The sequence below is a fragment of the Lycorma delicatula genome, chromosome 9, assembly GCF_047948215.1.
Source record: "Lycorma delicatula isolate Av1 chromosome 9, ASM4794821v1, whole genome shotgun sequence".
Classification (NCBI taxonomy): domain Eukaryota; kingdom Metazoa; phylum Arthropoda; class Insecta; order Hemiptera; family Fulgoridae; genus Lycorma; species Lycorma delicatula.
The window spans coordinates 95,464,022-95,487,815 of record NC_134463.1 but is presented as its reverse complement, the minus strand read 5'-3'; the positions used below and the strand labels follow the sequence as shown (position 1 = coordinate 95,487,815).

Below are 23,794 nucleotides of genomic sequence, written 5' to 3'. Positions count from 1 at the left end.
TTTTTTTTAGCGACGATTTTTTTTAGTGTCTGACGGCAACGCGAGGCTCTCGCATTGCCGTCAGTCCGGGGCCTGACGGCGGCTGGCAGAGCTTTTTCCTCACGAAAACAAGAAAAAAAGCTTTTCTTCTTTCTGCTATAATTTCCCTGTTGATACCTGCTTGCCTAAGATCGTCTTCTATCTCGGGTTGCCCGATTGGTTTTTCTGACTGAGCCGTTCACTACATCAAAGATCCTCTTCGTGGGTCTTTTGTTGTTCATTCATTGTACGTGCCCGTGGATTGTAAGTCTGCGTTTTCTGATCGTGTCTGTGAGGGTGTCCGTTCGTCATATTATAATAATAATAATAATGTTTTTGTTTTTTTTTAGGTTTTTAGGGGCATCGACTACTTTGGTCATTAGCCCCATCCCACTTCAAAAAAAAAATAAAAAAAAGGTTCGTTAATTCATATTTTCATGAAAAAATGTTCAAAATTTCACATTCTTCTAATTTCAAATCCAACAAATTACCGCCTAGGCTTTCCTTTCGGCCATCCTTTCTTGCGTTTTTCCATTCTGCGAACGGCCTCAACTTCCGATGACAGTGTGTCTGAGGCTTCGGACATGGCATCGTCTTCTCTTTCTGATGCCAATGACGTTCGCCGGCTTACATCAGGTGATGAAAGCTTCAATGGTGCTGTGAGCAACGTTGCGATTGAATCTAAATTCGCAAGCGATGCACTTTCGGCGGCTGATGAACTTGATTCAATGTCTAAGGCTGTGCTTGGGCCGGCTGATACAGATGCTCTTGCCACAGTTGTTCTCTGAGCTTTTGGAGCCTCTGTACGTACAGTCTTATTATATGTCTGGTGCTTTTTCGATAATTACTTGCACCTCCATTTTGGTTGACTCAGATTTTTCCTGTACTCTTGTCTCAGTATCTTTAGCTTTATGACTCGTCGTCGGAGTGATCTTTTGGTCTTTGTCAGATAAATCAAGACTTTTCTTCATTACGTCTATTGATGGCGTTATAATAGAAGGTTTTGCCGGTTTTTTAAACTGCGCTGGTACGGGTCTTATGTCAACGACGTCAGTCCGGGAATGAGCTTTCTCGTGTTTACTTAGTTGTGTCTGATGAGTCGACTCGATCTTGGAATCAATGATTCTTTCTATCGTTGTCGCGAGACTCGGTGCCATCGTATTAAGCAACTGCTCCACGTTGATTTTAGATGTGGGAGGGAGCAGCAGCTGCTTCTGCGTATGTAGTCGATGGTCTAGGTGTACGTAGATTGACAATCTTCTTCGCTTCAGGTTAGTTAACTTTTTGAAGCGTTTTAACTTCCTGAATGGCTGTTCCTAATTTGTATACTGGGCAGTTTCTAGATCGACAGTTGTGGTGCCATTTACAATTAATGCAGACTGGAGGGTCTTTATTTTGAGTCATGAGGTATCACCCTCATGTATCTTCATTCCGCAAATGCAAATTTCCTGCGCTTCACATCTAGCTGCAGTGTGTCCGAAACTTTGACACTTAAAACATCTCATCGGCTGCGGAATAATAATGTTATTATTACTATTACTTACCGCTTAGAATAAAAAACTTATTTATTTATTTTATTAGTACGTATTATATAATTGTATTATTAAATTTTTTCTTGATGAATTAATTCACTAAATAAAATCGAAGCTTGCGCGTGGGAATATTAAAATGATGAAAATTTTTTAGCGTATTAAAAATACCGTGCCTGATCGGATTTTGAAGCCGAACGCTCCGAATGAAAGGCCAAGCGCTACCACTCCGCCATGGAGATTTATACATAAATTTCTACGCAGTCTTTTTTTATCCTAAGCTGTTTCTCACGAATTAATGTTAATTATTCGTCCAGCGGAAGGAATTTTTCATGAGACCACATTACAACTAAATTTAATTTTTGCGGTATTAATAATATAATAAGCCTATTATCATCTGAGCGCAAAAATAGAATTAAATCAAAAAATCTAGGCGTATAAAAATATTAAGTTTTGGAACAAAATTAATTATAGTTATTAATTCCATTGAACTTGTAGATCTCGGTATAAATCCCAATCATCAATATCATTTATCATGCGCTAAAAAATTCATTTTATATCCCCACATCTTAAAAAGATTATGTGATGAATTTATTTGTAAAAAAAAAAAATCGGTTCAAAGTTTGAGAAATAATAGGATTACAATTTTGTTGTATACGCTCTACTTTTTCCAAGAAAAAGAAATGCTTAATACAAATATAGTGGTCCACTAATGTCGTAAAATGAAATTATTAGTATATCGATTCAGAGCTATAACACTATCCCCTCCCCACTGGTGATTGTTTAAATTCTAATTTTTATCGAACCTCGCCAGTAGGAGGATAACAGTTTGGTTAGTATGTTTGTGCTCAGTGATTTTGAAAGGTTGCGGTAATTTTCATTAAATTAGATATCAAAGGGTTTTAACTAAACTACGAAAATGACACCGGGTATTTGATATTTTGATGAAAATAAAACGGTAAACATTGGCATTTTCTCTTTTACACAAAACACCAAAATTGTTTGAATTCATCTAGGAAAGAGTATGAAATAAAAAATATTGGAAAAACGAATTTAATCACTCGCCTAAATACATAAATAAATTTATAAAAATATAATAAAAAAAGAAATTAATTAAAAAATAAATATAGAAAATAAATTTTTAAAAACCCGAAGTAATAATAATTACGATGATTTATTTATTTTTCTATTGTTTGATTTAATATTTTTCTCCTTCATTAGTTTATTTATCTTTTCATATGCTGTAATACAAAACATATAAATATACTTTTGATCCTAGATCAACTCTTTTGTGTGTGAGTGGCTATATATATATATATGAACATAAATAAGTATTTATTTATCGATTTATTTTTAAATGCGATATATATTAAGGTTAAAATGACTATTGTTTTCAGCTTAACCTATGTAAAATATTCATATACCTACATTGAGCAGTAGGTACAAGAGTATTAATTAGAGATGCTTACTTTTTTTAAATTCCCTCCACATTAGCGCTTTCGGGGTGGTGCACACCGTTTCGTCAGATTTATAAAAACGTTTTAAAACAAAGCAGGATATTACTGCTTCTTAATCAGACTGTTAAATGGCAATTTGAAAAAAAAAATATTTGCTGATAACAAAAATACGCTATCTATTTCATTATTTTTAAGTCCCAAATTTAATGATAAATAATAACTTTTAAAAAATCATGTCTTGCTGGAGAAAATCTTAAGATAGGATAGTTATATTTAACTATGTAGAATCTATTAAAAATTAAAAAACTTCATTAAATCAGTTCTATAGTTAGCTATAGCATTACTTTCAATGAGACAGATACACAAATTCAGTTGCGTATTTTCCGTATTTACAGCCTAGAAAAAGTGTTGTTACTTATATCGGATGTATATACATATATATATATATATATATATATATATGTGTGTGTGTGTGTGTGTGTGTGTGTGTGTGTGTGTGTGTGTGTGTGTGTGTGTGTGTGTGTGTGTGTGTGTGTGTGTGTGTGTGTGTGTGTGTGTGTGTGTGTGTGTGTGTGTGTGTGTGTGTGTGTGTGTGTGTGTGTGTGTGTGTGTGTGTATGAATGTAAATGGTAAGATATATATGTAACAAAGAATAGATTAAATAAATTCTGAAATTGAATAATGATGGGTAACACGGTGAAAAATATTTCTGAAAAGAAATCGTTTTAATCTTCTCAGTTATTTTATTTGAAAAGTTTTTTTTATTATATTCTTAAGCCATTATTGTTGAAGAGTGATGGATGAGAGAAGGTATAATGTAATTTTTCTTCATGAATAATGTAAAACTAAAGAATTTTGGTCTTGGTCTATTATACATATATAACTATTTGAATAGCAATGCCAAATTAAAAAAAAAATTTACCAAATAAAAATATTTGTATAAATGATTAATTTATCCATTTTGAACTTTTAAACTTAAGTCGTATTTCTCGTTACAAAAATTCAAAAAGAAACGAAAAATGTCCTTTTGAATCGTTACAAACTACTCCATTTTCGTCTAACAGCTCAATTTTCATAAGTTTCGAGTATAATATTTACAATTAGTAAGCAGATATTATTCCTTTTATCATAATAAATAGTAATAGCAGATATATATTCCTTTTTAATATTGTTAATTATATATATATAAATATATGTGTTCTCTCTCTCTCTCTCTCTCTGTGTGTGTGTGTGTGTGTGTGTGTGTGTGTGTGTGTGTGTGTGGGCGCCCTTGTGGTATGGGTGTTTGTGTTAGTAATAAAGATCGTTGCACGAAAAAATACAAGGAACTGTTGTTGTCAACTTCTTTAATTAAAATGAAAAATGCGGAAGCATTTGCAAGATGACAATCCTCCCAGGGAAAGGGAGATGGATCTTATTTTGCACTTTTACATGTTTATAATTTTCTCTTTTTTTTCATTTATGCTTTTTCAGTTTTTTTATGGGTTTTCAAGGTTTTTTTTGTTTTTATTGTCTACTAATATATATATTATAGAGTTGTTTATAAATCAGTCAGATATATTGAAAGATTTCTTTAAACCGAAACATTTTTAAAGATATTGTTCTGAAAAGAGCTGTTTCTTATATTTAGAAGAGTTTGGTTAAAAAAAAAAATAAAGTTAAGTTGTAAAAAGAGAATTTATTTTTTTTCATAATATCTCTGCATCGAAAATATTATTTTATAACAAAAGTAATTAAACAAATGATGTACAGCTTGACTTAGTCAAGTTATACAGGTTAAGCTTGTCAACTTCAGAAATAAACAGATTTTCAGGACATAACGTGGTCATCTCTACTCCCTTCTATTCCTAGCTAAACTTTTAAGATCCACATAAAGTACTTCCACATTTTTTTAGATTTTCTATGGTTTTTGCTCTTTTACAGTCTATCTCTCTTCTTTCACCTTCTACTGATCCTTTTAGCCCTGTTTTAATCGATTCTTCTCCTCTTAGGAAAAGAGCAGAAGGATTATATAAAAATCTTAATCTATTATATAACAAAGTATATTGTGAAATGTCCCTCTTTACAGAATGTATTATTATTATCTTTTACGATCATGTAGGATCACTTTTGTCAATCCATTATCCTAGTCTCTTTGATGGGACTGTTTGGGCTTTGCGGTTCTCCCAGTAATTTTTCATACATTCTGATCTTTGTGCCCTTTCTAGTGTTGAAAATGTTGGTGTTGTGAATTTTTTCTTGCGAGTATGAAGAGACTGTTTTTGTTCTTGATTTTCTTGTTTAATCTATTCTTATCTGTGGTGTCTTTTGGTATAAGGTCAATTTCCTTCAGATCCTCTCTTATTTTTCTGATCCATCTGCATCCTGTGTTTTTTGAGTCGAGATTGTACTGTACTAGCCATTTCAGAAGTCTTGAATCTTGCATCCTCACAATATGTCCAAAGAATCCTAGTCTCCTCTTACCTCAGTGAGAGGTTCTAACTCTGTACACAGCTTTGTTGGGCACAATCCACCACTGCCAATCTTTCTGGTATTTTTTATTGAGCCATTAAAAAAATGTCCATCTTTCTGGTATTTTTTTTTTTTTGTTCTTCCAATTCTTCTTTTGATTTTCTGGAGTTTGTGTGTCTTTGATTGTTCGTTCAGGTGGTATGGAATCCACCAGGTAGAATGTTTCTGCTGCATAAGTGGCTTCTGGTTTTATAACTGTGTTGCAGTGTCTTATTTTTACATTTATTGATAGGCATTTTTTATTATAAATGTACCAGGTTAATTTTAGAGCTTTAGTTAGTTTATTTCTTCTTATGTGGATTGAGGTTTTTTTGTTTAGGTTGTTTGTTACTATTTCTCCAAGGTATTTAAATTGGATTACTATTTTGATTTTAGTACTGTTTAAGTTTACTTCTTTTAATCATGTTGGTTTTTGGGGCATAATTTCTGTCTTTCTAATAACATTCTGAGGTCAGTTTTATTTGCAATGTTTTGAATTCTAATATCTGTGATTTAGGTTAGCGATGTCATTTGTTAACAGTGCCAAATCGTCAGCGAAACCAATACAGTTTGTTTTGATTTTCGTTCTGTATTTATTTTTGGGGACATATTTTTTGAGCCACTCCCTCTTTATCATTTCTACAGCACAGTTGAATAATATCAGTGAGAGCCTTGGCGCAGTCCTATATTGATCTGGAATGGTTCTGAGAGCTCGCCTCTGAATTTTACTTTCATCTTAATATTTGTGAGAATCAGTTTTACCATGTTTATTAATTTGCTATGTAGTCCAAGATGTCTTAGAATTTTTAGTAGGAATTCTCTGTGGATGTAGTCATAAACATTCTTGAAATCTACAAATGTTATTACCATGTCTCTGTTTCTTTTCCTGTTGTAATCAATTATTAGCTTGAGACTTATGATCTGGTCTGGACAGATACTCCAGGGTCTGAAACCTTCCTGGTATTCTCCTAATTCTTTCTTAAGTTGTGAACTGATCCTGTTGAGAATGATTCTGAAAAGAATTTTGTATGTTATGTCCAGAAGTGAGATACCCCTGTAATTCTTAGGATCTGCTTTATCCCCTTCTTTGTGTAGTGGATGAATGAGGACTGTCGTCCAGTGTTCTGGTAGTTCTTTGATCCACATGTTGACAAGCTGTTGATGAAGGCGAATTCTTTTTGATCTTCCTGCATGTTTCCAGATCTCTTCAGAAGTCTGTTCTTCTCCCACGCTTTGTAATTCTTTATCACACCTAGTGCTTGGTAGACTTCTTTTATTGTGGGAGGGTTGATATTTTCTGGTAGTGTTGCTATTGGGGTGTTGGTGTTGAAGTTTAGGAGTTCTGTCAGTTCTTCACAATTTAGGAGTTTGTTGAAATATTTAACTAGGATTTCCAGGTTTTATTTATTATGGACCAGTTTATCATTTTCATTCATTATTAGTAGGGCTAGGTGTTCGTATTTTTGAAGCTGATTTTTTAAGGTTTTGTAGTAGACTCTCAGGTGTGTTTCAGGTGTGTGTTCTTCTTCTACTGATTTCAGTGTGTCATTATGGTGTTCTTTTTATTCTCTTTAAAGCTTGGGTGGTTTCTTATCTTTGTTTTACTAGATTTTGGAAGGATATTTCTGATTTTTGGGATTGGTGAAATAACCATGCTTGATGTCTTTTCTTCACAGTTTCGTCACATTCACTGTTCCACCATTAATCCTTTTTACAGAATTTTATTGGAGCTAATTCTTCTGCAATTTCTTTAAGGTTGTTGACTAGATCTTTGAGTTTATTTTTTTGGTTGCTTTTTGGTAATTTTCATTCTTGATTAGTTGGGTAGGTTCCATTTTTCTTTTAGTTTTTGGAGCTTTGTTTTGTTGCTTTCTTTGGGGAGTAAATTTAGTAAATTTAATTTAGTGTAGATTTTATTAGATGCTTTTAGTGTGAGTTTTTAAATTCTTGAGGATTGCGACTTGAATTCTTGTATGTAGTTTATTATTTTGAGGCTGACTAAAAACTCTTCCAAACTGTGGGACTTTTTCATCACTCTCTTCCGAGGTATACCTTTGTAGAGCTTGTATCCTTTAGATTCCATGGTGTCCTGATAGGTGTTACTTATTTCCTGCAGACCCATGATGAGAATTTTGCGTTGGTCAGTTAGGCCAGTTATTATTTTTAGTTTACCAGTCTGCACAAGTGAGTTTACATTGAGTATGGAAATTTAGGTTATTTGCTTTGGTTTGATTTTGAACTCTGTGTTTCTCTTGTTCATGTGTGTATTGTTGGGACATTCCGATGCTTCTGATCGCATGTTATCTTCTAAGTGGCAGCCCATCATATCCGAATGCTACATTTTCTGAGCTCTGATGTTGCTTGGTTCAGCCAGTTGAGTATTCCTCAAAGACCTTTCATGATTGACTGTCAAGAGAACGCCTGGGGTGGGACTAGGCCCTGAGTTACAACTCTGTATGTGATCTAGCAAGGTGTGATTTGATGATAAATGAAGCTGTGAAGTTTGTTTAGAATCAGTTCACCAGACAGATCTCTCCTATTTGTTCCTTTCATTTTCTTTTTCCTGTTTAGCCTCCGGTAATTGCCATTCAGATAATACTTCAGATGATGATATGTATGAGTGTAAATGAAGTGTAGTCTTATACAGTCTCAGTTCAACCATTTTTGAGATGTGTGGTTAATTGAAATCCAACCACCAAAGAACACTGGTATCCATGGTGAAGTATTCAAATCCATGTAAAAATAATTGACTTTACTAGGGCTTGAATGCTGGAACTCTCGACTTCCAAATCAGCTGATTTGGGAAGACGCATTTACCACTAGACCAACCCGGTAGTTTTCTCCTGTTTGTTCCAGATATAGCCAGGTGCACGTAATGGAGGCTCAATCCAACTTGTGTTAAATTTGTTATTCTGGAGAAAATTTACAAAGTCTGATCCTAAACATTATGCATATACTGAATGTATATAGTGAATAATAATAAATTTTCACTGAAAAAAGTTCATAAATTTATGCATTATATATCCATTTCAGACATTATTGAAACTTAGATATCAAAAGTACTTACAGTAAAGAATCACCAGTCAGATTTACTTTCACCAAGACCTACGGTGAACAGTGTAAAGATGTTACTAATGTGAGCAAACAGAATAAATATACCTATATTTTGGTATTTTTGGCATTCTAATCTAAAACAACTGATTTGTCTAAGTGTAGAAGACAAAGAGAAAGCTCTTAATTTTTTCCTCTTCTCAGAAGTGATATCTCTCTTTCATTCAAATTTCCAATGACATTTTATTTATAGAAACTAACAATCTTTTTTTTTAATGAAAACCATTAAAAAAATATATCATTAAAAAATGAATTATTTCTTTCAGTTTGGAATCTTTTCTTAATAATTAGAAAAATGTTAATTAAATAAATATAAATTAATTAACTTCTAATTAGGTTTTTTAAATATTTTATAAGAAAGTTATTTGGAGTTTTATATTAGAACAATGGTTAGATTATGAAAATTTTATCGAACAATAATCCTATTTATAAATAAAAAGCTCTAAATTTATAAAGTTATTGAATTTTACAGGTCGAGTAGGTAAAACATACTTCAAACTTTGCTTTACTTTTCCATATTCAAGACAAATTAAACTGGACGATGACAATTGATCTAATGCAAAATTAAAAAGTTTTGCATAAATTAATTTAAAGGGTACTTATAAACCACAATATTTTGATTTTTGTATAATCAAAGTTTCTGTCATTCACAGATGTTTAAGTAGGCTACGTACACGTAGATTGATCTACTTTACATTTTTACACAGCTTTTGTAATGAAGTGATTTTATTATAAATACATATATAAAATAAAACAAGGTGACTGTTATTTTTAATATTATTCAATAACTCATATTGTTTAATTTCATAAATAAAATAATAATTCATTAATATACTGATTCTCAAAAATTATTGAAATGAAATTTTTGTAAATATTTTATTTCACTTTTCTTCACAAAATCTGAACTTAATTTATTTCCATTTGATTTTATTTTTTATACATAATATCATTCAACCTATTTTCATAACTTAATAGTTATATTATTAATAGTTATTTCACAGTTAATTAATACGAATAGTTTCACAGTTATTTTATAGTTAATTAATAGTTATTTTACACCTTACTGTGAAATTGAATGAATTTTACTCCTTTTTTTATTTAAATGCTGAATCAGAGTAATTATAAACTTTATGAAGTGTTTCAATAAAGAAAAAAATATTTTAAATCTGCTTTAAAAAGAGGGTAGAGACTTTCATATAATTTAGCAGTGTAACTTCAAAAATGGTTGTACCAATTTTTATTAATAGATTACTTAACTCTTTACTTCAAATCTACAAATAAAAATATATAGACTACCAGTTTTAAATGAAATAGAAATTTTTAATTATATACTTTTAAAAAATTCAAAATAATTCCATTCCTTTTTTGTTATTAAAACACAAATTTGTTCCCTTACTGAACCCACCAATTAATTTTTCTATATGACAGTCAATTTTTTCCTTCCTTGTCATTAAGAGTAAAGAGTTCTTTTATTTATTTAGCATGACATTTTGTAGCGTTATATTAATTACAAAAGTAGAATCAAACTACCTTGGAAGGCACAAGCCCTGTCCAGGCAGCCGGGAATTGTCCTCCTTGTCTGCCATGCTCAAATGAGGGGATCCCAAAGGGTTTCCTTCACTGGGACTCCAGTCTTAATGCCTCGCCTCTGACAAGAAACCCCAAAGGGATCCCCCACCAGGACTACGGTCTTACTTTGCCCTCAACGGCACTGCAAAAGAGTCCCCACCCGATCATCGAAGATGAGACGCCAGAGCCTCCCACCCCTCCCGGATGAGGCTGTCCCTTGCAGACACCACAGTGTAACTGTGCCCATATTCATGGCGCTGGTGCAGGGGAGGCCACCTTACATTCTCGACCTTCAGACGGATGTCCGTGAGATCTACATGATAGACAGCAAGGTTCCTGTTTGCAGTTTCTCCTCACGTGGCCGACTATACCACATGCAAAACAATGACCGTTTCAGTCTGGGCCAAGATTAAAACTTGGCCTTATGCCCTGTATCCCAACACCAAAAGCAAAGGTCATCTGAGACACATCGAGTCACCCTCAAAGTTAACCTATCTTAAGTTTTAAACAATGTATCAAATCTTTACTAGTAAGAATTCATATTGTATATGAACTCTAAAACTATTAAAATAATCTATTTTTCAATTTAATTAAATTATAATACTATAAATATTTTGTTCACTTTATTATTGATGCAGACGGGAATTCTGTACAATTCATTAGCTAAGCAGTTAAAATGTGTGGCGATATTTATAGTAATCTTCTGCTTGGATCACAGCTTCAAATATTTCATAAACTTTAGTGTACTACCGTAACATAGCTTATTCTCTTACTAGATTTGAAGTTATTTTGTTAATCAGAATTGGAAACTAGTACATATTATATAGGTGAATTAGAGAACCCCGTAATAATCCTTCAACTCTGATGAGGCTCAAATATTGAGCAGTTTTGATGAGTTACCACTTTCTTAAGTGCTTAAGTGTATAATAGTTTCAAACCACAAAGCACCATATATGAAGTAAAGATGAACAGAGCTATTCATTTAGTGAAGGTAGTATTAAACAAAAAGCTTATTATGCTGTTTTAATTATTACTTTAAAATGTTATAGGAATTTAGAAACTAAAAAAATAACTTAGAAGATTACTTGATTTAACCATCCATATTTATATTTAATTAGATTGTTTTTACAATCAGTTACAGTAATTTTGAGAGTATTAACATTTTATAATAATAATTATTCAAGTTTTTCTTTAATATTGATTAAATAACAGTAATATTTAACATAATATTATACTATCTTTATGAAATTTGTTTATTTAGGGAGAAAAAATACTCAGATCAGAGGTTGGCAGAACTGGAAACACTTTACAAGCTGCAGCAACTCAAAGGACAACTATCTGGTGGTTCTCTCGATTATTCAAGAATTGACCCCAACATTCTGTAAGTATCATTTAATAACCAGCATTCAAATTTCATAAATTTTATTTTTAAATCCTGAAGAACAAAAGAAATTAAATACACTCGCATTAAATTTGAAAGCATAATAGAGCTTTATAATCTATTTCTTTTGATTAATATTTACTTTAATTCCTAAATAGTTTTTATTTGGGTTTATACTTAATATACGTTTTAATCTTTATCAGTAATATGTTTTAATCTTTATCAGTAATATATAACACATTGTTTAAGGATGAAAATATTAACTTTTGTAACAGTAGTTCCTGAAAATTCTAAAGAGCTCCAATTCATAACAAAAGAAAACTTCAATTATTATTCTTATTAATTACAAATATAAATTTGTTTACATTTATTAAATAATGAATATTATTGTAGGGTGTTTTTTGTCGCAAGTTTTTCAAAACAAAGCAAAAATTTGATTTAATTTTATTGAATGAAATCATATAACTTTACATTTCTACAATTCCAGACAGTATTTTATAATAAAGAAAAAGAAATAATTTTCACAAAAGTATAATTTTTAAGGTAATAAAACTGACTGCTACATGTGCTCTCTCTCTCTCTATATATATATATATATATATATAAATGTTCCAAAACATTAAAAAAATTCAGCACAATCCACCAAAGTACAGAATCAATAACAGCTCTTAACTTATCTTATTATTTTTCTTTTCTATACATCAAAAGCATTTTCGAGGAAATTCCTCATCATCAGTTGATTAAAATTAAAAATTAATTGCACATTAAAACATTAATAAAACTAGACATTAATATTATTACATATATGACATAATATATGCAATCAAATAATTAAAAATCTTTAAATTTTAAAAACATTAAAATTCTTTTTTTAACATGTTTGTGACCAACCACTAAATACAGCACATTATTGTGCTGTATGTATATATATTACATAATTATATTGCAATATAATTATTATATTACAATATGTTATATTGAAACATTATTGTGCTGTATATATATTATATATATATATATATATACAAAATATATGTGTCATATCAATGTATATGTGTGTATATATATACACACATATACATATATTATATAAATACATCACTCAGTATACCAAACTACAACAAATTAACCACCAAAAACACAGCAACAGAAAAATCTAAAACACTAATACCCAAAGTCGACTTATGCAGGATCCCGCATCATCAGTTGGTACATAATTTTACAGTTACAGCAAAAAACAAAAACTTAAGAACTTAGAAAACATAAACCCTAACAACCACAAAACTTTAACAACATAACTTCACTGCCAACTGGAATGATGTAAATTTGAAACGTCACGCAACTACATTTGTATGTGGTCCAGGCATAGTATACCACATGTACATGTATATACATATATACATGTATATATATACATACATACATACATATGTATATATACAAAATATATGTGTCATATCAATGTATATGTGTGTATATATATACACACATATACATATATTATATAAATACATCACACAGTATACCAAACTACAACAAATTAACCACCAAAAACACAGCAACAGAAAAATCTAAAACACTAATATCCAAAGTCGACTTATGCAGGATCCCGCATCATCAGTTGGTACATAATTTTACAGTTACAGCAAAAAACAAAAACTTAAGAACTTAGAAAACATAAACCCTAACAACCACAAAACTTTAACAACATAACTTCACTGCCAACTGGAATGATGTAAATTTGAAACGTCACGCAACTACATTTGTATGTGGTACAGGCATAGTATACCACATGTACATGTATATACATATATACATGTATATATATATACATACATACATATGTATATATATATATATATATATATATATATATATATATATATATGTGTGTGTGTGTGTGTGTGTGTGTGAGAGAGAGAGAAAGAGAGAAATACATACATACCACTGAAATGATGTTTCATATAGAGAGTTGCATAGTAAAATAACCAAACCTGTTACTTTATATCTACTCACCTTGAATTGCATTAAAAAAAATATTTATTTTACAAAAAGAATCAGAATAATTATGAAATATCAGACTATATGCTTACTTTCCTTCATTTTATATTTTTTTAAACTGTATCCTACATCAATAGCATTATAGTAATGTTCAAAGAAAATTTGGATTATTACCACTACTCTACAAGAAATGTGAATTAAAAAAAAATTTAAATAGTTTGCAATATTTTGATGTTGCTTTCCACAATAAAATTCCTAAATTTATTAAAGATTAAATGGTAAAAAAATTCAAAACATTCAAAATTAAAACTTAACTCTTATTCTGTTACTGAAGCCAATAACTTTACCCGCATGGTAATTAAGTTTACAAAGTTAATGAAATAAGACAGAAAAAAGGATGAGGATTTAAATATTAAAATAGAGGGATATAATATTCCAAAAGTAGAAATTTTTTTTGAAGCAGTAATATTACAAAGGATGGAAAAGTAATGTAGACCGATTCAAGAAAAAGAGAGCTTTCATTCAAAAAGAAGTTTATTATGACCAAATTACAAGTCTAAGAGTTATAAATTATGTTTGAAAATATTTATGTGAAAATATACGTACATACGTATGTATCTCGCATAACTCAAAAACGATTAGTCATAGGATGTTGAAATTTTGAATTTAGGTCTGTTGTAACATCTAGTTGTGCACTTCTTTTTATTGTAATCGACTTGACCAAAAATGTCCAAAAAAACCAAAAATCCAACAAAATTTGGATTTGGACTTTTTTTTTAACTGCAGTAATAAGCCCTCATTGAGAGCTTTTCAATGATATATTGTATAAGTGTTACTTATTTTCATTGGTTCCAGAGTTATATCCAAATAAAATTTTAATTAATGAAATATTTTGATCTTACAAGGGAAAGGCACATTGGTTTGAATTCAACTTCATTCTTTTTTTTAAATTTTTTTGTTAATTTAAATATATCGATTTATTAATAATATATATATTTATTGTAAAAAAGTTTTACAATAAATAATAATTCAATAAAAAAAAAAATATGAAAAAAATTGAAGTTATTAGTGTAATTTTATGCAATTTTAAAAGTGTGGTATATATAATTTAATAGGTGTACAAGGAAGTCATGTGGGTCCACATCAGATTTTTTTATATTTATAAATTTGTTAAATTAAACATTAGATATGTAGATAATCTTAACATAAAAAATTGGAGTATATTTTATTATTAGAGCCTTGAATATGCACTTGCATGTATTTTAGAGAAGAGAATGAGTAGGATGAAACAATAAATAAAAAAATCCCACACCCTTGTTGGGAATCATTAAATTACCTTACTTTATAAAGACTAATTTAACTGAACTTAAGAGCTTATATTAAACTTGAATAGTAAAGATATAATAAAGTATACTGCACATATACCCATAAGTTACGTAAAATCATAAAAGTGTAATTTACATTAATCTGTGAAAGAAGATTACTTTTTCAGTTCTTCTGATTTTTAATATCTCATAGTTTAATTATTTTCACAAAATATGAGTACCAAAGAAAAAATATGATTTCATTGTAGGAATTCTCATTACAAGTTTTAATATTCAGACAGCTTCAATTTAATAGTAATTTTTTTTAGTTTATCAGCTGCAATATAAATTTAGTTCATATTATTTGTATATATCATATGCATATTTTCCTCGTTATATATAAATATTTTTTATTGTTCTGTTGTGGAGTGTTATACTCATAAAATTAAACATAATTGGAGCAGTTATTTATTCTCTGTAATTTAATAAAAATGCATCTAAATGATTAAATATCACTTTAAGTACATATTTTTGTCATTACTTTCTCATTATTTCTACATCAAAATTATTGTTTGAAATATATAAATTGTAGATATTATTTCTAAGCAGTATTTTATTGTGCATTCATTTATTTTTTATACAGCGTTTACTATTACTGGCTCTATTTTAATTAAGAGAAGATCATGTTCAAGATTCTTTAAATACACTTCACTTTTCATTTTGATTTTAGTATTATTTCAAAATCTTTTACTTTTTTTATTATACTCATAGCTAGTTAAATTTTCATTATTTTGTAATAAAGATTAACTAATTATAATTAATTTTTAATTAGTTATATATCTGGATTTGTGTAGCTTCCCTAAAAGGGATTAGATCCTCACAGTTCTTTGACCAAACTTGGACATATGAATTAAAGTTTAATTCATAGAAATTCCTTCCAACAAGTTATATAAAAATCAGTTATGTTGTTCTTGCATGAAGTGCAAGCAAGGAGAAGTTACTGACAAAAAATTGGTCAGATTGATAAACATTTATTCATAAATTAAATGCAGAAACACTTATTACACGTTGAATCACTACAAGCCATCCCAGTTATCTAGTAAGGATGAATATTTACCCAACAACAGAATTAGGATAATGTGTTATCATGTACTTTCACACACGCACGCTCACCCATACACACACACACACACACACACACACACACACACACATGTGAATTAATTATTTGTTTGTAGTAGCAAGGTTTATAATAGAAAAAATATTTTTCTTTATAAAAAAAAGCGTTCAAAGAAAGTATGTGATTTAAATTGTATTTGTTCTTTTAGAACATATTTTTATGAATCTTGAATGTTGGTGTATTCTAAGTTATTCAAGTATGTCTTGTACATAACTGTTATTATTTATACATAAGATTTTCATATTAATATTGGGACATGTATGACTTTTTAATGGGGTGTTTGCAAATGTAGATTCAATGGAAATGAAAAGTGCCTTGTATTATTTTGAATAGCTCAACCTGTTTATTATAACTTTTTATAGTTTTAACTTATTATAGTCATAACTTATTGCAGTTTTATTATTTTTAATTGTTTACATAAAGTTCAACTTGCAGATTTTTTGGATCTCACAATGTATTTCTTTTAAAAGTGGTTCTACGAGTATATTAATATTGTAATCTGCTTTATTAAATTTGTGGGCAATTTCTTGAAAATCCTGTTCTAATTTTAACAACTTCCTAAAATAAAATATTTTATTGCAAATGTAAAATGTAAGAATAATTAAAATATAGCATATTCTAATTTATAGACTAATATTAATATATTTCATACAATAGAAAATTCCTTCTTAAGCAAACCTAACAGGTTTATATCATGTAGCAAATAAATAGTATTTAGTTTATTGTAGCATAGTGATATTCTACTCCATCTGCAATGTATTCCACATTTGCAAAGTCAAATTAAAATATAATCTTGCAAGAAATGATTATATAATTATTTTACATGTTCAGTACTTCAGAAAAGGCAACAAAGCAATTTGAAAAAGTTATTTGCTTAAATTAAAAACTTAGCAATAACAAATTGAGTTACAACTATACAGTAGAGGTCTAACCAGAATGAATGATATCAAAATACTCTTCTCTCTCAATTTGTAGATATTGACTTATTTTTAGCACACAAAAGACAACAAAGTAGTACTGATCCTCCTGAAAAACTTTGTGGCGATCTTTATCACCACAAAGTTTTTCAGTTATTTGTTATTTTTTTATTTCAAAGGTTTCAGGTTATTTGTTTTATGACTTGAGTAGAGGTGGACAAACTGTCAAGTGGTTGTGAACTAAACAAAAACAGAATGACTATGGATGTAAGAAGCACTAGGGAAAGAAAATACCTATACATAAACTAAACAAACAAGTATTCACTCAGAATTTTTTTAAATTTCTTTATCAATTTGCAATCTGTTTTTTCCCATTCTGCTAAAGATACTTTAAACTATTATAGAAGCCAAAATACAGTTTTAAAATGATTTTACTAAATTCAAAGAAAATTAAAAAAACTAAAGTGAGTTTTACAACTTTCTACGATTTTCATTTTGAATTGTGCTATTTTGGATGGTAACAACTATGTTACAAAATAGTCCGTTATTTAACTGGTTTTATCCTTTCCTTAATTTATTTCTATTTTATACCTTAGCACATTTATTAGATCCCTATTTTTAATTAGCTTTTTATACATTTTAGTTTTGTCTTGCTCAGTATTTTTTTACTTTTTATATATCTCTCAAACACATCTCTTAAATTAACTAAACTTGGATATCTTAATATGTGAATCACCAATATAGTTTACCTCTTTAAAAGAATTTCCACAAGCCTCTCATCTCTTAATCATTTTAAAATGAACTTCTTCATATCATATTTAGTGACCTTTCTAATTTCCAACATGGGCTCCTGTTACATCACAATTCAAAAATATTTGTGTTTTTTCGTTTTGTCCATGTTTCACCACTATTAAATGCAACACTAAAGATAATTATTTTCAAATATTTGTTTATAATTCTCAGACTTGTATGACAATATCAGACTTCTTTTTTACATGAAAGCTCTCCTTGCTCTAGCCAATCTTTTGATATTTACCACTTTGTCCAATCTATGTAACTTTAACTAAAAATAGTAAAATTTTGTCCCCACTGGTGCATTATATTCACAATTTTAATATTTAATTTTTAATTATATTCTCTTCTGTTAAAAGATTCTTCACAATTATTTTAAACAAAAATAGTTTTTAAATAATTTACTAAGATAAAGTAGAACTCGATATAACAATATTTGTATAAAATGCAATAATCCGTAAAATTTAAATGGGTTTGAAATTTAAATTTGGTCAGTTTTTAAAAATTATTCTTAAAAATCTAAACCTTTTTACTCTCCTCATTCAATTTTTTATAAACCATAGACAGTATCAAATGAGATGCACACTGAAATTATTTTTTTCTAAAAAATTTAAAAAAATATTTTATAATAAAAATATAAAATATAATAAATTACCTGTACTCACATATATTATTAAAATGTATCACTCTTCTTTGTTCTGCTATATTTAAATTTATTATATATTTGAAGTGAATCACAAATATTACATACTATTAAACTAAAAATAAAAGATCGGCCTCACCAAGCACAAAGAGATTATTAGAAACCACTTCATTCCTCATCTTCCTGAGTAAGTCTAACACTGGATGCATGTTGTTCATGGAAAAAGCTTTATCACTTTTGAGAATGATTTTGTCACATATCAAATATTATGGTTGTAACGTACAAAAAAACTCATATTTTTAGGTCTAGACAAAATTGCTTTTGTATATTTATGATAAGATGACAAAAAAGGAAATAGTTATGTAGTTATTACTTTTTTTTTTGATAAACAGATAATTTTCAATAATGTAAAACTATATTTTATTGGTGACTAACAATGCCATTGTTGTAGTACTGCAATTCCAATCAAATTATTTTATGGCAGGTTATAAATGAAAAATGTAATATGTTTTAATATGTATAATAAATGTTATAGATAAACAAAATAATGTAATACAGATTATAAATAATCCAAATTTTTGGATTTTTTTTTTAAAAAGGATTTAGTTAGAATTTGTTAAAGAAAGTGAGTAAGTTATAAATAAGATACAAATACAAGCTGCTTTGTAAATACAGTATGTGTTTTCTGAATTTTAAAAACCATCTACAATAGCATTGACTGGAATCATAATTCAACAATAATAATAGTAGCTAATTATTTAAGCAACCTTCTCCCAAAAATAAGTGAAAATGTTTTGTTATGAATAAAAAAATCCATTGTGTTACCTAAACTTCAGTTACTCTTCCAACAAACATGGAATGCAAATTGTTGAAAAGATTAACAAATGAATTGTAGTATTTATAACCATTGTTTGTTTAACTGGAATTAGAAGTTACATAAAAATTACTGTCATGCATAAGCTATTTTATTGAACTCAGTACAATGGCTCACCTTTAGAGCAGTGCAGATTTTCTGTTAAAAGTTTGAACATAATCAATCTATCAACTTTCTCTTTCAAAAAATTCAAACAAGATTGAGTTTAAAGAGTTTAATATTATCAATTAAACTTCAATATAAATAAATGAAAAAAAAAATTTAAGTGTTATATATTTTATCTGCCATCTTGAATACAGCTTGAATTTTTTAATCATAAGCTCTTGTGATATAATTCATTTATGAAAAACTTTTAACAAGAAATTCAATACTATAGGTAGCATTCGGCTTATGCACAACTGAAATGAAATATGTGACAGAGACAGGAGCCAAAAACAGCGCCTTCTGTTGCTTCACCGCTTTGGTGATCACGACAGACATCAACGACAGTATTCAATGCCACTGAATATGTCATTATCAGTCGATCCACTGCCTTGTGAACACATGAACATTTTTTACAATTTTTAGATGTAAAATGTCTTCAGAGCATGTAATATAAAAAAAGATGATATATGTTATATCACTTATTTGGAAAAAGGTGAAGAGAAATAGGTTAATTTTATAGGGCTAGAATCACAGAAGTTTTTTTTCTAAGTTCATTAATAAGCACTTTTATTAGAAGAAGAAAATTCAGGCTTTTTTCAAATTGAATCAAAGTACATATAATGTTTAATTGAAAAAGATATCAAAACCAGAAGCTGAAGTATCACACCATGAGAAACACGTGTAAGTATATGCACAATTTTGTTAACAAGTATACTTTATTGACCCTCATTTGATAATATAACAGAATAATCTTTGTAAAAATCTTCTTCATTGTATTATGGCCATGGCACTTGTTGAACTGAAAAATTTGTAGCTTGAAGTGGTTCAGGTGGAAATACCACTTATCGGAGAAAATGTAGATATTATAAAGTCTCCCTTACTGTATGTTAATTTTGTTAAAGTAGTAAAAATTTCATTTTTAGCTTGTAGTTTTAGACAAGATAAATTTTTTTTTAACGTCATTACCAAATATTATATCGTCATCAATTTCTTCACTTTTCTTCTGATTCAGTTCCTGCATTAATTTATGTCAACCTTCTTCTCTCTCCTTCATAAGCAGTAGGAATTCATCATGATGTTTTGTGATATGTGCGAGTTTGATCCTAAGAGATGGAGATGATGAAATTTGTAATGAGGATTGTGAATTTTGGTTATTGTTTCTTGTTGCTCAAGAGCTGAAGTAGACAGATGAGATAAGGGAGCAGAAAATGACAATGAAAAAATTTAATATAAATTTATGTTTATACTGCTTTCAGTATTTCTTTCCAACGAAACTTCTTCTAGGAATCTTAACCTTTCAAAAAGTCTCACTTAGAATTTGTAAATTTTGCAGTTGAATCACTGCTCCATTTTCTTTTACATTTATAACGGTTATAAGAATTTCTTTTTTTTTTCATCGTTTTTTACAATCTACATCTGAAACAAAAAGTAGGAAGTTTTTCTGTGTATACACATATAAATATATATACATATATTTTTTGTGTGTGTGTAATAGTGGAGATTTTCCAGTTGAAGCACAAACTTTAATGAGTTGAATTAATGGACTGTGAACTATGAGCCTCTATAACTGTGTGAGCTGGGTTTGAACTGAATGATTCGAATAAATAATATTAAAAAAAATAATAGAATTAAGTTTACGTTGAATAAATTTAAAGGTTTTCTGTTTAATAATAATGGGTTTGCCATGGAGACTACGTGTGAAGGTAGAGCAGTGAGGTGATTCGAACACCTCGTGCTTGGCTAAAGCAATCATCACCATCAAGTGATAACAAACAGGGTGCTCCTTGGGCGCTGTTTTGGGAAGTAAAATGGGGTTGTCTTATAATATCTCTGCAAACAATCGTCCGATTTTCAAAATTCAAACGGGATATTTTTTTAATAATGTTGAAGGCTAACTTTCGCATCCATCAGGTACACTCTCGATCTAACAGATCACAGTTATTCGGAAATGTTGTTATATCTTCATAACCGATCTTCCGATATTCAAAATTTCAAACGAAGTATTTATTAGTATAATTGAAAATCACGATGGACCCAAACAAGAACAAAAATATCAATATTTTTTCGGCAGTCGTGTTTTTTAATTTTTAATATTTATCTCTTGTTAACTGAAGGATACATTTAAATCGGCTTTCACCATTGAATTTCTTCGACATATTTTACATAGAAATAAAATATAACAAATTACATATGAATTTAAAGATTCATTTTGGAAGATTTTCAAAATGGCAAGTATGAAATTCTTTAAACATTCTTTATTTATTTTGACTTTGAAAAGTTCATATTAAATTTCAGAACGATATCTGCCCATTTCCTAATATTTAAGGCAATAATATATTAAGTTTTATAGAAGTTTTCAAATTTACATTTAGTAAGTACCTGATAAAAAATAAAATTATGTTTTGAACTGTAAGAAAAGTTAAATAAATCTTCAGAACATTTATTCTGAAAATTTTTTAAACTTTTTTTTTTTTTTAATTTCATTATATAACAAAGAAAGATTTCATCTTAATAAAAAGAGGTGAAACACTACAAAGAGAAGTTTTTACATATTATGGTAGGAACTAATGTCTTGAACTCTTCTAAAATTCTTTGCATACCTTATTAAAATTCCTTTTATAGTAACACTTTATAGAGATATATCTTTTGAGATGTTTATAAAGAAAAGAAATTGTTGGAATAAATTTTATTAAACAGTAATAAGAAATGTAGTATAATTTTATACAACAAATATAAGATAAATAAAACTTTTATTACAAGTATTGTAAATATTTTCATTATGTAATTACATAACTTTCTGCTAAATTTCATAACTTTCTTCTAAACAGATTTTTTTTAATAAAAAAGGGTTTTTTATAGATGTATGGCATTAACTACACCGTTAACCAAAAAATGCAAACAATAAGCAATGATCCACTCAAATTCTTTATTTTCAGTATTAAGTGGCTTAGTGGCTTCAGCCATTCAAATTCAAGTTATCATTATACCTTCAGTTCCTGATTTGTTATTTCCTGAACCAATCAAAGCATTGTGTAGCAATAATATCTCAAAGGAAATGCAGATATTCAGTTTACTTTCAAGAACCTAATGTTTTATTAATAATAAAATGTTCCTTTATCATCTTCAGTTTAACTACGACAGAAATAAGTTAAAAATCATCAAATATAAAAAAAAATAATAATTCATATAATATGATAATAACAATAATAATATATTGTGATGAACATAAAAACTGTCAGTCGGCATTTATACATGAATAATATCATTGGAAGAAATGGATAGATACATAAAATGTTAAAAGGGAACGATCCAGAATTGGGCAAAAAATATGTTGATTATATATGACATTTTTATTTTTTGGAGAAAAAAGGAAAAGGTTCAAACGGAACTAAAAAAATGTATATAATAAGAAACCAGGAATAAGAATTACAGTGAAAATAATAAAGTACTGGTTTACTGGATGAAGAGATGAGTGTTGTATGAAATAATAACTTTCAATAGTAACAAGTAAGAAAACTTTCATATTTTGGGTAGAAGAGGGCAAAATAAAAAACTGGGTAAAAGAGTTCAAAAAGTACTTACTCTTTACCAAAATGTTAGAGATGTATACGTATGGGTTAAGGAATTATTAGAAAGGTGGAATCAAACCAGCACTAACATTAACAGCAGGAAGCTGGATGCCAATCAAACATTAAAAAAAATGAAATGCAAGTAACAAAAACTAAACTTTTAAGAAACATAACGGGAAAAACTAGAAAAGACAAAATCAAACACAAAAGATTAAGAAAGCGTGTGGAAATCTGAATGGGAAGATTTACAATACTTAAAGAATATGAGTAAATAACACTGTAGAAGAAAATTAGAACAAAAAAGTCATAAAAAGTTTTTGGAATGGGTGATGGAAACGTAGGTGAATGGCCTCACTCCAGGGAAACCTAAAAATGAAAATGCATGAAAAAATTAAGACCTACACTACTAGCGCAAAATAAATTCTACATTTTTCATTAAATTAATACACATTGAAACAATTGATCGTAATCCATTTCCAATAAAATTTATCATTTAAAGAACTAAAAACCAAGCTACAATATAAAACTCTTAAATCAAGACCATATACTCATTTTTACGTTGTGTTAGAAACATGGAAATTTCAAACATCTCAAAAAACTCTTTTTAGAGGCAAAAGCACTAATCTTAGTAATACTTATAAATATTACTAGTAATAATAATTATAACAATTTTCAGTAGCTATTGTATAATGGATGAGCACGCAAATAAATAATAACAAAATCCTACAAATTTTTTATGAAATTTCTTCATAGCACCAAAGGTAAACTTCTAAATGATAAAAACTACAAAAGCAAATTATAGTTATTGAATAAAA

The 23,794-nt window shown here is 28.9% G+C and overlaps 1 protein-coding gene across 3 annotated transcripts in view; it reads left to right on the top strand.

Annotated features, from left to right (window-relative positions):
- Positions 1-23,794, top strand: part of LOC142330607 (uncharacterized) — a 394,400-nt gene that overhangs the window by 365,555 nt on the left and 5,051 nt on the right. For all 3 annotated transcript variants that reach the window (XM_075376009.1, XM_075376010.1, XM_075376008.1), the window contains one exon: positions 11,436-11,555. In XM_075376009.1, the coding sequence (XP_075232124.1) occupies positions 11,436-11,555 (120 nt within the window). The remainder of the gene's footprint in view (positions 1-11,435; positions 11,556-23,794) is intronic.